Source organism: Littorina saxatilis, linkage group LG12 (genome assembly GCF_037325665.1).
Source record: "Littorina saxatilis isolate snail1 linkage group LG12, US_GU_Lsax_2.0, whole genome shotgun sequence".
Lineage (NCBI taxonomy): Eukaryota > Metazoa > Mollusca > Gastropoda > Littorinimorpha > Littorinidae > Littorina > Littorina saxatilis.
This window is the reverse complement of record NC_090256.1, coordinates 14,260,454-14,275,628: the sequence shown is the minus strand read 5'-3', so window position 1 is coordinate 14,275,628 and position 15,175 is coordinate 14,260,454. Positions and strand designations below refer to the sequence as shown.

Below are 15,175 nucleotides of genomic sequence, written 5' to 3'. Positions count from 1 at the left end.
TCAAATGCTTTGAGGAAAAGTGCAAAAACCAAGAAGGACGAAGTGGCATCTCAGTCTTGAGAAAGAAATTCACCAGAAACTTGATGACTTGAAAAACTGAAGGTAAGCTTGGTGCTTATCATTAGTTTTTGAACATCCAATGATTTAAATCGGCGTGCGGGAAGAGGGTATAATAACTAGCGAGTGTTTCATTGCGAGCTTTGAAGGTAAGAGGGTGCTTGATTTTCTCTTCAGAAGGTCTTGAAAGTCCTTGAAAAGTCCTTGAATTTTAGAACAAAAAAACTGTACGAACCCTGTTTCCGGGGCAGGCCTCTCCGCTGGTTAGAGTCAAGGCTCTGATCAGCGCGTTGGCCCCGGATGACCTTGATTCGGTCAATTGCCCTGTGAGGGCTCTTCGTCTGTACTTAGCCCGGACTCAGCCGTTTCGGTCTAGTTCTCAGAAGTTGCTGTTTATCTCGCCCTTTTCTAGGCGCGAGTAAGATTTGTCGAAGGTATCGTTGGCCCGGTGGGTGTCCTCGCTCATTAAGCAAGCTTATGAGTGGAGTCGCACAAAGAGGGGGGGGGGGGGGTCATGCCCTCCTTGCCACTTGACTCGGCCCGAGCCCATGAAATGAGGGCGTGGGCATCCTCTCTGGCAGTACTGCGCTCCAGATGTCTAGAGGAGGTGCTGACAATTGCGTTTTGGCGTTCTGAAGATGTTTTCATAAACTTTTATCTTCGGGACGTCTCGGCTCTTCGACAGGATGGCTCCAGAGGCCTTCCAGCTCTCATAGCAGCAGGTCAGTTCCTGTCCAGAACTTGATGGTGAGTTTTGATTCATTTCTAGCCCACCGCCTTGTTGATGTTATCTGCTAATGTGATTCGGAGTAAGAATATGTTATTTAATGGAAAATTTCCTAGATAAATTTTCATTTAATTAATATACTTACCCGAATCACATACTGTATTCCCTCCCACCTGCCCCGCGTATGGTTTTAAGATTTTTAAAGCCGTATGAGAATAGGCACGTGTTCCTAGAGGAAGTGACGTGGCACACACCCGTATGGGAGGTAACTCCCAGTGTGCTGGCCCATTACCAAAGCTACTTTCACTTTCGTTTTGGTGATGGGGTTGCTTCCCTTTAAAATTTTTAGCCGGGTAAGCGTTTTTCAGTGATAAGCATCTCAGGTGACTCAATGCTAATGTGATTCGGGTAAGTATATTAATTAAATGAAAATTTATCTAGGAAATTTTCCATTCTAATTCATCAGGTGATTCTGAAGCTGGAAGAATCTCAGTTACCAGAGAGCTCACAACTCACCCAGTACCATGTCAAGTGAGTATCCCTGAGGTTTATGAACGTCTGAAGGTTTTGATAATCCTTTACTAAAATGTACGTTTAAAGTCATTGACAGGCAGGTTTAGATGTGTCGAAGAAAATTGTCCATTTTGATGTATTCATTATCAATATCATGGACAATAGACTGTTAATCTGATGTGCGCATTGGCCTAGTGGATAAGAGTATTAATATGCCGTTCTCCCAAGCGGAAGGTTGAATGTTCAAATCTTAGCCATACCTGGTGGGTTGTGGGTGGAGATTTTTCCGATGTCCCATGTTAACTTATGTGGAGACCTGCTTCTGCCTCAACCCCCTTCGTGTGTACACACAAGCACAAGACCAAGTGTGCACGGAAAAGATCCTGTAATCCATGTTTGAGTTCGGTGGGTTATAGATTGAAACACAAAAATACCCAGCATGCTCCCCCGAAATCAGTGAATGGCTGGTTAGAGAAACATGAAAATACAAAGCATGCATCCGCCAGAATCAGCATATAGCTGCCTAAATGGCAGGGTAAAAATGGCCATACTTGTAAGAACCCACTTGTAAAAACCCACTTGTGCAAAAACACAAGTGTCTGTGGAAGTTATAGCCCATGAACGCAGAAGAGGAAGAAGAAGTTATAGCTACTCTGTGGTAATGCTGATCTGTGTGCAACACTAACTGTGTTGTTTCCATGTGACAGATGCGAGGTGGATGACAAGTTTACCCTGGTGGTGGCGCTCCTGAAGCTGGGCTTGATACGCGGCAAAACCATCTTCTTCGTTAACTCTGTCGACAGCTGCTACAAGTAGGTTTGGATGTCAGCACATGACACATGGGGTCAATTCATTTGTCCAATACAGTGGAACCCCCCTCAAGAGACCTAAAAAGTTTTTTTAGAAAATAAGGTCTTAGAATGGAGGGAGTCTTAAAATGGAAGGAGTCTTAAAATGGAGGGAGTCTTAAAATGGAGGGAGTCTTAAAATGGAGGTAAATTTACAGACTCTGTAAAGAGAAAATGTTGGAAACAAGGTCTTTAAATGGAGGGAGTCTTAAAATGGAGGTAAATTTACAGACTCTGTAAAGAGAAAATGTTGGAAACAAGGTCTTTGAATGGAGGGAGTCTTAAAAGGGGAGTTCCACTGTAGACAATGTTGGGAAATAACTTTGTTGGGTATAAGCTTATGTGTGGGTTGTGAAAGAGTTGTTTATTGTGTAAACATTGAGCTTTCCAATGTGACATTATCGTCCAATCACTAGTGAGTGATGTGTCTCCACGTGTGGGAGGGGATCACGTGGAGAGACACGCCCCTTGCTAGTGATTGGCCTATAATGTCAGGTGGGAAAGCTTGCCTCAATGTTTTCAAAAGAAACAACTCTCACAACCCACACATACCCAACAGAGTTATTTCCTGAATTTGACTATTAGCTTGAGCAAACACACATACACGTTCACAGACAGATATGCTGACAGACTCACAGACAGACAATCACATTCATGCAGAGAAAACATGGAACCGGCCCAACAAAAAACAAGACAGTTGTCAAGTTAACCTGTTTCTATTTCATGCAAGTATTTTTTTTAGCGTTGATATACACACATTATTTTTCAACATAAACTTATTATCAGTTCAGTCTTGTGAGGAATCTTTTAAAAGAGGAGAATGTTCAGAACAATTTTAGGTCAATTGGTGTCAGGATGTTATTCTTCTGTTTCTTCATCTTGTTTTAGATGCCATCTTCATCCTTTGATCTTTGTCTGTATTTGTGATGTTCCAGGTTGAAACTGTTCCTGGAGCCGTTTGGTGTGCCGGCCTGTGTTCTCAACTCAGAGCTGCCAGTCAAGTCAAGGTAGAGTCAGCAAGTTGCTCGCTGCAAAATTCGCTTGGCATAGAATGAGCGCTTCTGGGGTGATAGCGCGAGACAACTCCTGTGATCTTGCCGCGAGGTTCCGCCTGTTACCATTGTCTTTTTATCGTATAAAATGCACGACTTACACACGAACTGTTACCAAAGCGACATGCTATTTGGGACCAATGCACGTTTTTTTCCTTTCTCGTGTGATCTTGCCGCGAGGTTCCGCCTGTTACCAGCCGAAAGAAAGAAGGGGCATAACCTCACCAGAACCGCCCATTCTTGGAGGGTGTCTGGAGAGTAATAGGGGGATTAAAAACACACACATTACTACACACTAATGTCAGGAGAGGGCGGTGTGAATGTGATTAAAACAGTAAAAGCTTAAATGAAAATTAATGTTAACTGGGTGCCCCACTGATGCTGTACCTAGAAGTAAAGTAGAAGACGGGTCATTTGACTGATTTATTACACAACCAGTGGGTCACTTACATTACAAAGCCAGTGGGTAAATCTGTTAATCCTTTGACTGTCAACCAGAAATTTTGAGGGTCATCTCACTCATTGGCCGCCAGAATGAATGGTCGTTTTCAATTTTAAATCTGCCACTTGCCAGTGACCAGTAGCCGACACCTAGTCTAAACCGTGTTGGTAAATAAGTTAGATACTTTGCTGTATTTCAAACATTCTGGTACAGATAAGCAGGAAGAGATCTTGGTAAATGCAAATCAAACAAATCTCTAACATACTGTGCAAGGATTTAAGCTCCCACCTTACTTATTGCTTTTTGAGTCATTAACCAAACCAAATAGTAACATAGTTTAAAATGTTTGCATAAGTTGTAGGAGAAAGGGAAAGTCTAATTCAATATCCTCCTCCTGGCAGGTGTCACATTGTGAGTCAGTTCAACGAGGGACTGTATGACATCATCATTGCCTCTGACGAGACCTTACTACAAGACCCCAAGACCAAGCCCAACGTGAAAGGCAAAGCGTGAGTAGTTTCAGGGTTCGTACAGAGTCCTTGAACCCTGGAAAACTCCTTGAAAATTGGAAAACCTTTTCCAGGCCTTGAAAAGTGCTTGAAAATAGAGTTTTGTGAAATAGTCATTGAAAAGTACTTGATTTTTCCAAATTGTTGCCTATACATTTCGTCAGCAGCTTGTCTTATTTAAAAAAAAATGCAACTCCCTTTTTTTTCGTCAAATACAGTACACACATTTTGGGAGAATAAAAGATCGAGTGAAAACAAAAGCAGACGAACTAACTATTACTAGTCACCTGTAGTTACTTCCCTTCCCGGAAGTTGGCAAGGGAAACAACTACGGAATGACTAATAGTTTGCAGACTTGAAAAACTGAAGGTAAGCTTGGTGCTTTGCATTAATTTGGGGAAAATCATGTCCTTGAAAAGCATTTATTTGGTCCTGGAAATGTCCTTGAAAACTCATTGAATTGTATCAGCTCTGCCCTGCAGGAACCCTGCAGTTTCATCGTGCGGCCATTTCATCTTTACCAATCAAACTGTTTGCCTTTGCTCCCAGATTTCACTGAGCCAAACCGCTTTTGTGATTTTTGAACAAAATTTGAAAATTGAATGTCCGAGAAATTTGTTTTTAGTTCTTTGTCTTTTCTGTTTTTCTTTCTTCCCTTTATGTTACAATAGATTCGAGTCATAGTGGAAAAAAAGGGAATTGCTGAAATGAATACAAGGGCCATTTACCGGTAGCTGTTATCTGATAATTATGTGTAGAAACTTTGAAGTGTTCTTTCATTTTTTTGTTTTGTTAACGCTGTTTTCATCAATGAGATTGAGCTGTTTGTTATGGTTTGTTAGTCCTGATGGCGGAAGTCTTAAAAAAACCACCAAGCCGGTTTCTTTTTGTAGGCCCAGAAAAGAGTTTCTGTTTTCTTTGTGTAGGCCCAGAAAAAAGCATCCATAAGACAGTTTCTGTTTTCTTTGTGTAGGCCCAGATAAAAGCATCCATAAGACAGTTTTTTTTCTTTGTGTAGGCCCAAACAAAAGCATTCATAAGACAGTTTCTGTTTTCTTTGTGTAGGCCCAGAAAAAAGCATCCATAAGACAGTTTCTGTTTTCTTTGTGTAGGCCCAGAAAAAAGCATCCATAAGACAGTTTCTGTTTTCTTTGTGTAGGCCCAGACAAAAGCATCCATAAGACAGTTTCTGTTTTCTTTGTGTAGGCCCAGAAAAAAGGACAAGGAGTATGGAGTGTCTCGCGGCATCGACTTCCACAACGTGGCCAACGTCGTCAACTTCGAGTTCCCAAAGTCTGTGGATGCCTACATACATCGAGTTGGCAGGTATGCTCTCTCCCAACAACATTACAACCATCCAGGTGGTGAACTATTGCTTGGAACTGTAGTTTGAAATCACAAAAAAATGATAAAACTGTTGTGAAGACTTTCCTCAGTAGCATATATAGCAGCAGAAATAACTTGTACTCAGCTTCACCATTGACATTGAAGCAATCTAAATTCTGAAGGGCTGCAGTCAAAGCCAGGTTAATATTTACTGAGCCTTCAACGTTTTGAGAACTTTTCTTCATGTGCGCTCAGTAGGCTAACAGCAGTCTAACTTGCTGTTGCAAACATGTGCCACTGAGAGGCGCCTTCTTTAAACTTGTGCTATGATCCAGACCTGTGCACGTGTACGGTTTCTCCGTAATTTCTCCGATTTTTATATGCAGAATACGGTGCTACGGATTTTTAATCAAAATTCCGAAATTCCGATGTTTTACTAAAAAACATTATTTTTTCTGTTTTAAGATGTTTTGACCAATTAGTTGGCCGGTGCGCTGAAAAGCGTTTTCCGATTTACCGGAAGCCCTTGTGTTCTCAGCATTGAGTCTTTGTTCTTAGACTTAGTTCGTCCAGCGTCTGCGTGGCAACTTGTGATTGAAGTGAAACATGGAAAAGAAAAAAAGAGTGCGAGATTCAGATAGTGAAGAGGAGACACCAGCTCTGTCACCAAAGAAGAAGAAAATGGCACAACAGTGCTGGAAGTCCAGTTATTCTCAAGACAACCTGGAGATCGTAAAATTGTGTGCTTTGTGAGCAGAATTATGTCTTGAACTGTCGTTACAGCTTACTACTGAAACATTTAAAAAAAACTACTGAAATTTGGTTTGTTTACTACTGATGAGCGTTTTGAGTGTGCACAGGTCTGTATGATCTCAAGAATCTCTGACTGCAGCTAAAATGAAACCGTTGTCCGTCCTTGTTGTGTTATCACAGACCCTGCATTTCTTTCTGTGTAGAACGGCGAGGGGGGACAAGCAAGGCTGTGCCCTGTCCTTTGTCAGCAGGACTGAGAACTCTTTGTTTGAGGCAGTGGAGGCTGCACAGAAAGCAGACAAAGGTCAGTCTTTGTTAAGGCCAAACAAAAATATATATTGGTTTAGGGAAACGTGACCCAAAAAGATTAGGTTAGTAGGTCGGCTTTTTTAAAAAAAAAAAGTTTTTTTTACAAATTTATTTGATTTTAAAGGAGGTTACTTTCCTTGGTTTCGGTATGCTTTGCAAAATGTGCCAAAAGTTTTTGTTTGTTTTAGAAATGAAAAAAAAAGTGTTGGGGTCGGCAGATTTTCAAAGCGTTCTGGAAGAGTTGTGCTCCACTTTGGCGAGTCAAACAACAGCACGTGGTCTACCAGTTAACACTTTCGCGACGGGAGGTGACTATATTAGTAATAGCGCTGCAACGCCCACGGACGGGAAGTGACTATTTTAGTATTAGACATACAAGGTACACGACTCGTGATTGCTTCCCGGTTTTTGAAGCTTGCAGTAAATTGAGTTGTTTCCCTTGACACACTTGGTGTGCCCTTCCGCCATATGTAAAATTAGGCTGGTTTGTGCGGTTTTTTCGAGAAAAAAAATGAATCGAAGGCGAGCCTTGTCACGGGAGATTCTCCGGATGTTGGATCTTGAGGACCCTGTAGATCATGATTCCGACGTGTTGTTTTCGCCTCAAGAAAGCGATAATAGCAGTGATATTGAGGAAGAAACAGTCCCGTTGTTGCTGCTAGTATGAGTCGGCAAAATACACGTGTTAGGGTGGTACTGCATGAATCTTCGAATGTGTAGTTGCAAGGGGGGCGTGGCAGAACTGATAACAATGGATGGCTGGAGCCTAATCCTTTTGGAAATGTTCATAGGTGTACAGTTGGGACTTTGTTGTGAAAATGTGACTTATATTCAATATGGATTACCTAGACATCATTTGGTGAGTGTCACAGTTTTGTTTCATTTGAGTCAGGATGCTGTGAGTGAATGCGGGATTTGCTTGTTTTTTTCTTTGTACTGTCTCCTTATTTCTGTGTAGAATTTTAACAATATTTCAATATTTCAGCTAATTCATAGGTTTTACACCTTGTTTGGTTATAACATTATTTATAATACTTTCTGTTAAAAAATAACTTTAAAAAAAGCAGTGGAAAAGAAAACACACAAAAAAAATGTTAAAAAACACAAATTATCCCCCTTTCATTCCCCCTTTGCTAAAACAAATCGCGTGACAAACTTATAAATAGCACGACTGAACTGGGCATCCATTTTTTAATTAGTACACAAAATTTGGTGGTGATTGGACTTAATTCAAGCTTGCTAGACAGATTTCTTTACAGTTACTGTTTTTTGGGAAGTTTCTTAGTGGCAAGCTTGGGCAGGCAGGACGTTAACGCCGTGGCAATGCTAGTCACAATAGTGTTAAAACAAGCAATAACATACACAAATAGGAGTTTAAAGTTAATCAATGCGATGGCTGAATTTAACTGGTTGACCACATGTTCTTGTTTGACTCACATTCTGGGGCGCAAGTCTTCCACAACGCTTGAAATACCTGACAGTTATTTCAGGGAAACGTCTAATGAATCAATGAATGTTTGCTCTGTGAGCTCTTTTGTTCTTCACTTTACAGCAGTCCACAGAAGCAACTCAGTTCTTGCAGGGGTCCCTATGTCAAGGGTGTCAGTCTGCCTGGGGCATGTGTTTTAAATGTTGGTACATGTATTTTCATGTCTCAAAAGTCCATCGGTTTGCATTGTGCACTTTTGTATAATGAAAGGCCACAACTTTTTATTACACTTGTTAATGGCACTCGGTTAATGGTTGTTGTTGTTTTCTCCTCCAGATTCTCCAAGTGTCTTCAAACCGTTTCATTTCAAAATGACAGAGATTGAGTCCTTCAAGTACCGTGCCATGGTGAGGAACAGCATCTTTAATGAATTGATTGTGTGATAGGATGAACTTAAAGGCACCGTCATTTTGTGTACGCGATCATGTACAGTTGATCCACCATTTGAAGACCTCCAAAAATCAGGTCTTAAAAAGGAGGGTGCCTTTAAATTGGGGTACATTGACAAAGGTTATGAAAAGAAAGTCTGGGAAAACAGGGAGGGAGTCAGAAATTGGTTGGTCTTAAAGGGGAGGTTCCACTGTCTGGATGTTTACAAGTGGTAAGTGCATGATTCTGTTGAGACATGTACCAAAATACATTGTCTGATTGATTTCTGTGCAGAATGGCAATTGCACGTTGATTTCACAAGTGACACCTATGTCAATTTGCAAAATTAATTCACCCAAAAATCATACTCTGCACAAAAACCAACCAAAACTTTGATTTTTGATACATGTTCAAGTGGATGGATGTTGTTATTCCATGTAAACTTTGGTTACTTTAACAAAAAGGAATATATCTTTTTGTTTTTAAATTGTTCATTTAGAGGGTAGTCTGTTTTGTATGAAACATAATGTTGATTCATTTTTAAGCATTCATATATTTGAACATAACATAATTTGGCTTAAATTTGTAACTTATTAACTTATATATAAGGCTTATATTTGTCAATTAACGGTTATTTTGTGTTGCTAATTATTCAGGACGCCATGAAGTCAGTGACAAGGACAGCAGTGAGGGAGGCCCGCTTGAAAGAAATCCGACAGGAGATTCTGGCTTCAGATCAGTTAAAGGTACAGTGTTTTCCATTTGTCTAGGTTACATGGACTACTTTGCATCATGCAAGGAATGTTGCTTATTTTTTTCTAGTACTTTTTACATTTATCCACCTTTTTAAACATTTTAATTTGTATTTAACATTACCCAGTGAGAATGCTTATTGTGTGCAGACGTACTTTGAGGACAACCCTCGGGACCTGCAGGTCTTGCGTCACAACAAAGCCCTCGCCACCACCAAGATGCCAACCACACTAAAAAATGTGCCAGAATACGCAGGTACACAAGACCTTATTGATTTTGTAGCCAATCTCCTGAATGAAGCTTTACGTCACATGCTGAAAGGAGTGCGAACACTTTGAAATTCAATCACACAGACATTATTGATTTTATAGTCAATCTCCTTACGTAGCCCCATGGAAGTCACGTGATATACTGGAAGAGGTATGAACATTTTAAAATTCAATCACACATACATTATTGATTTTATAGTCAATCTCCTTACGTAGCCCCATGGAAGTCACGTGATATACTGGAAGAGGTATGAACATTTTAAAATTCAATCACACATACATTATTGATTTTATAGTCAATCTCCTTACGTAGCCCCATGGAAGTCACGTGATATACTGGAAGAGGTATGAAAATGTTAAAATTCAATCACACATACATTATTGATTTTAATAGTCAATCTCCTTAAGGACTGGGTGGCCGAGTGGTAACGCGAGAGGTTGCGAGTTCGACCCTGGGTCAGGGCGTTAGCAATTTTCTCCCCCCTTTCCTAACCTAGGTGGTGGGTTCAAGTGCCAGTCTTTCGGATGAGACGAAAAAACGAGGTTCCTTCGTGTACACTACATTGGGGTGTGCACGTTAAAGATCCCACGATTGACAAAAGGGTCTTTCCTGGCAAAATTGTATAGGCATAGATAAAAAAATGTCCACCAAAATACCCGTGTGACTTGGAATAATAGGCCGTGAAAAGTAGGATATGCGCCGAAATGGCTGCGATCTGCTGGTCGATGTGAATGCGTGATGTATTGTGTAAAAAATTCCATCTCACACGGCAGAAACAGATCCCTGCGCCTTGAGTCCGAGTCTGGAGATACGCGCGCGATATAAGACTTCATATAATAATAATTAAGTAGCCCCATGGAAGTCACGTGCTATACTGCAAGAGGTATGAACATTTTAAAATTCAATCACACACACATTATTGATTTTATCAGGCAATCGCCTGAATAAACCCCATGGGAGTGACTTTACATGCTGAAAGAGATTTGAACATTTTGAGATCGAATCACACAGACATTATTGATTTAATAGTCGACCTTCTGAATAAGCCCTGTGGAAGTGGCGTCACAGATCTAGAAAAGTGTGGAATTTTGAAATTCATTCAATCTGCCGATGAACATTGTGAAGGTCTTATTCGGAATGCCATCTTATTGAAAAGTTGGGTGGAAACATTCTGAATTACTGTACATGTACTTTACCCTTTTAGCAGTGTCTAGCATGATATTGCACTGATCTTTCTCTGCGCTTTTCCCCACTAAGTGATATGTATTGTTAGTTTAATTGCAAAGCCGTTTTTCCTGTGCATTTTAATCCTACAGTGGAACCCTCCTTTAAAAAATGGCCTCCATTTAAGACCTTCATTTTTCACTTTACAGCTCATTAGCCTCTGTACATTTTCCTCAATTTTAAGACTCCCTCCTTTTTAAGACCAGATATTGTCAGATTTTTGGAGGTCTTAAAGTCAGCACTGAGACGTGTGTTGAGAGTGTTGGAGCAAGGCGTTGCTCTTAGAAGCGTCAAGGTGTTTACTGTTAGGTGTAAGGTTGTGCAATATCTGCCTCCTGAGTCATTGGGGTGACTGAATACTGGGCCAGAGGAAACAGGAAGCATCAGCAGCGAGGGAAAACAAGTTAAAAACAAGGATGTGTGAATCATCAGAGTATTTTGCTTCCGAAGCAAGAACCATACCTCCAGGCTCACCAGTGTTGTTACCTTGTCAAATGCAACATACTGTTGGGGATAATCAGTAAAAATGTCTCCCATGTCAACTTGAACCTAAGGACTAGCAGACTGTCAATGGGAGAGTGTGTGTGTGTGTGTGTGTGTGTGCGTGTGTGTGTGTGTGTGTGTGTGTGTGTTTGTGTGTGTGTGTGTGTGATTGTGTGTGTGGAGTGTGTGCGTGTGTGTGTGTGCTGAAGATTGCTGCTATAGTGCTAGAGAAAGAATGCACTGATATTTGTGCATTCCTTGTTCTGTTACTGTCCCTCCACAGGGCAGCGTTGCCCTTTCGTCCTTGTAGCAAGCCCTCCGTAGGCTGGTCATTGCGTAAGTGACCGTTTGCAGTCAAAGACACTCATGCGGTCACATTGTCCTGGAGGCATGCTCTGACTCTACTGTGTTTTGTGACCTTCCAGTTCCCAGCGCCCTGAGGCACATGACACAACGACAACAGCGCAGGAAGAAAGGTCGCCAAGCCAGGGGTGATGGTGACAAAGCGCCGACCAACGCACAAGCCAAATTTCAGGTTAGTTTTTCTTTTTATGCAAGGAGAAATCACCTTTTCACTAAGAATTTCAGGCAACCTTTCAGGTTAGTTTTTATATTTAGTCAAGTTTTGACTAAATATTTTAACATCGAGGGGGAATCGAAACGAGGGTCGTGGTGTATGTGTGTCTGTGCGTGTGTGTGTGTGTGTGTGTGTGTAGAGCGATTCAGACTAAACTACTGGACCGATCTTTATGAAATTTGACATGAGAGATCCTGGGTATGAAATCCCCGAACGTTTTTTTCATTTTTTTGATAAATGTCTTTGATGACGTCATATCCGGCTTTTCGTGAAAGTTGAGGCGGCACTGTCACGCCCTCATTTTTCAACCAAATTGGTTGAAATTTTGGTCAAGTAATCTTCGACGAAGCCTGGACTTCGGTATTGCATTTCAGCTTGGTGGCTTAAAAATTAATTAATGACTTTGGTCATTAAAAATCTGAAAATTGTAAAAACAAATAAAAATTTATAAAACGATCCAAATTTACGTTTATCTTATTCTCCATCATTTGCTGATTCCAAAAACATATAAATATGTTATATTCGGATTAAAAACAAGCTCTGAAAATTAAATATATAAAAATTATTATCAAAATTAAATTGTCGAAATCAATTTAAAAACACTTTCATCTTATTCCTTGTCGGTTCCTGATTCCAAAAACATATAGATATGATATGTTTCGATTAAAAACACGCTCAGAAAGTTAAAACAAAGAGAGGTACAGAAACGCGTGCTATCCTTCTTAGCGCAACTACTACCCCGCTCTTCTTGTCAATTTCACTGCCTTTGCCATGAGCGGTGGACTGACGATGCTACGAGTATACGGTCTTGCTGAAAAATGGCATTGCGTTCAGTTTCATTCTGTGAGTTCGACAGCTACTTGACTAAATATTGTATTTTCGCCTTACGCGACTTGTTCTTTATTACTTAAGGAGAAATCCCCTTAAAACATGAAGGAAAAGTAATGAAAAAATGGGTAGCGCCGTACTGTGCGGCAGCTTGCTTTCCCTGGATAGAAAGCAATCCGAATTTCCATGAGGGTAAACCTGACAGGACTATATAAAACCTTATCCTTCTCCTATCCTTATCATTTCAGGCTAGCTTTTTATATTTAGTCAAGTTTTGACTAAATATTTTAACATCGAGGGGGAATCGAAACGAGGGTCGTGGTGTATGTGTGTGTGTGTGTGTGTGTGTGTGTCTGTCTGTCTGTCTGTCTGTGTGTGTGTGTAGAGCGATTCAGACTAAACTACTGGGCCGATCTTTATGAAATTTGACATGAGAGTTCCTGGGTATGATATCCCCGGACGTTTTTTTCATTTTTTCGATAAATACCTTTGATGACGTCATATCCGGCTTTTTGTAAAAGTTGAGGCGGCACTGTCACACCCTCATTGAGTCACTTGAGAAAATGTGACTCTATGTAATCGGTCAGTGTTAGTCTGTCCGGCCGGCCGGCCGTAGACACCACCTTAACGTTGGACTTTTCTCGGAAACTATCAAAGCGATCGGGCTCATATTTTGTTTAGTCGTGACCTCCAATGACCTCTACACTTTAACGATGGTTTCGTTGACCTTTGACCTTTTTCAAGGTCACAGGTCAGCGTCAAAGGAAAAATTAGACATTTTATATCTTTGACAAAGTTCATCGGATGTGATTGAAACTTTGTAGGATTATTCTTTACATCAAAGTATTTACATCTGTAGCCTTTTACGAACGTTATCAGAAAAACAAGGGAGATAACTAGCCTTTTCTGTTCGGCAACACACAACTTAACGTTGGGCTTTTCTCGGAAACTATAAAAGTGACCGGGCTCAAATTTTATGTGAACGTGACTCATTGTGTTGTGAATAGCAATTTCTTCCTGTCCATCTGATGCCTCATATAATATTCAGAACTGCGAAAGTGACTCGATCGAGCGTTTGCTCTTCTTGTTTTTCCATTAAATTGATTGAAATTTTGGCAAAGCAATCTTCGACGAAGGCCGTGGTTTGGTATTGCATTTCAGCTTGGTGGCTTAAAAACTAATGAGTGAGTTTGGTCATTAAAAATCGGAAACTTGTAATTAAAATTATTTTTTTATTAAACGATCCAAAAACAATTTCATCTTATTCTTTGTCATTTTCTGATTCCAAAAACATATACATATGTTATATTTGGATTAAAAACAAGCTCTGAAAATTAAAAATATAAAAATTATGATCAAAATTAAATTTCCGAAATCGTTTTAAAAACTATTTCATCTTATTCCTTGTCGGTTCCTGATTCCAAAAACATATAGATATGATATGTTTGGATTAAAAACACGCTCAGAAAGTTAAAACGAAGAGAGGTACAGTAAAGCGTGCTATGAAGCACTGCGCAATCGCTACCGCGCCAAACAGGCTCACTGCCTTTTGCACTAGCGGCGGACTACGTTCAGTTTCATTCTGTGAGTTCCACAGCTTGACTAAATGTAGTAATTTCGCCTTACGCGACTTGTTTCTTCTTCCTCTTCTTTTTTTTTTCTTAAAGTAGAATTCATTAGTCTTTTGAGCATTGAATATTGAGCTGAATATAGTGTGTAAAAAAAAATTCATACAGTAAATAAAAGCAAACATGCTTTTGGTGATTCAGATGGAAAATATTTTTGATGAAATTTGGGTTGAACAAGTTAGTACATGCACTTTGATGAAGAGTGTTGGGAATGGAACCTGTTTGAGTAGTGTGCATGATAAGGCCCCCCCAAAAAATTGTCTGTTTCTGGTCACCCGACCGACCCTAAATTTCGGCGCCGACCCTAAACTTTTTTTTTCCAAACTCAAACATTTTTTATTTTTTTTGGTGGTGGTAAAGGACAGGGTGAGAAAATGAACAACAAAAACGTGTGAAAACGAAAGTCCGCTGACGATTTGTAAATGTGTTGAGTGTCTTGTCTCTATGTATAGTGAATCCAGTCTCTTTGCGCGATTTTTAAAGTTAGTTTTATTGGTCTACATTTGGGGTAAAAAAAAAATAATAAATAAATAAAAATCCCTACCTACCGACCCTATTTTTTTTAGCCATGTTGCCAGAAACAGACAATTTTTTTTTGTGTGGCCTAACAACCTCTCTTATTCCTCTTTCTTTCTGTCTGTCTTTCTTCTACATTTTCTGGTCATCTTTTTATCTTTTCTCGCACTTCATCAATAACATGCATTGAAATGAGTGTATTTGGTGCGGCACATCGGTTCACAAATCATGATAAATGTGCTGTTGCTGTTAAAAAAAAAAGAGAGCAATAAATGAAGAAAAAAATAATGATGATGAATTTTTGGTTGATGAAATCCAAGAGAATGTTATTCTGATGTATTTATGCGTGTAAGTTTTTCTTCTTTGTTTTTCAGAAAAGGAAAGCAGACCCCTTGAAGAGCTTTGAGTTTTCTGGATTTTCCAAGAAGAGGAGAAAGTAGACGTCTGTGTTCTGTATAAATAATAGTGTCTTCAGTGAAATAAATGCATCCAGTATTCAAAA

At 40.0% G+C, this 15,175-nt stretch overlaps 1 protein-coding gene across 1 annotated transcript in view; it reads left to right on the top strand.

The window, feature by feature from the left end:
• LOC138981308 (probable ATP-dependent RNA helicase DDX56) overlaps positions 1-15,175 on the top strand; it is a 27,310-nt gene extending 12,135 nt beyond the window's left edge. Inside the window, exons 7-17 of the mRNA XM_070354172.1 lie at positions 1,251-1,315; positions 2,005-2,109; positions 3,081-3,152; positions 4,041-4,148; positions 5,355-5,474; positions 6,431-6,531; positions 8,302-8,372; positions 9,051-9,140; positions 9,297-9,402; positions 11,550-11,659; positions 15,048-15,175. Of these exons, the coding sequence (XP_070210273.1) occupies positions 1,251-1,315; positions 2,005-2,109; positions 3,081-3,152; positions 4,041-4,148; positions 5,355-5,474; positions 6,431-6,531; positions 8,302-8,372; positions 9,051-9,140; positions 9,297-9,402; positions 11,550-11,659; positions 15,048-15,113 (1,014 nt within the window). The 3' untranslated portion in view covers positions 15,114-15,175. The remainder of the gene's footprint in view (positions 1-1,250; positions 1,316-2,004; positions 2,110-3,080; positions 3,153-4,040; positions 4,149-5,354; positions 5,475-6,430; positions 6,532-8,301; positions 8,373-9,050; positions 9,141-9,296; positions 9,403-11,549; positions 11,660-15,047) is intronic.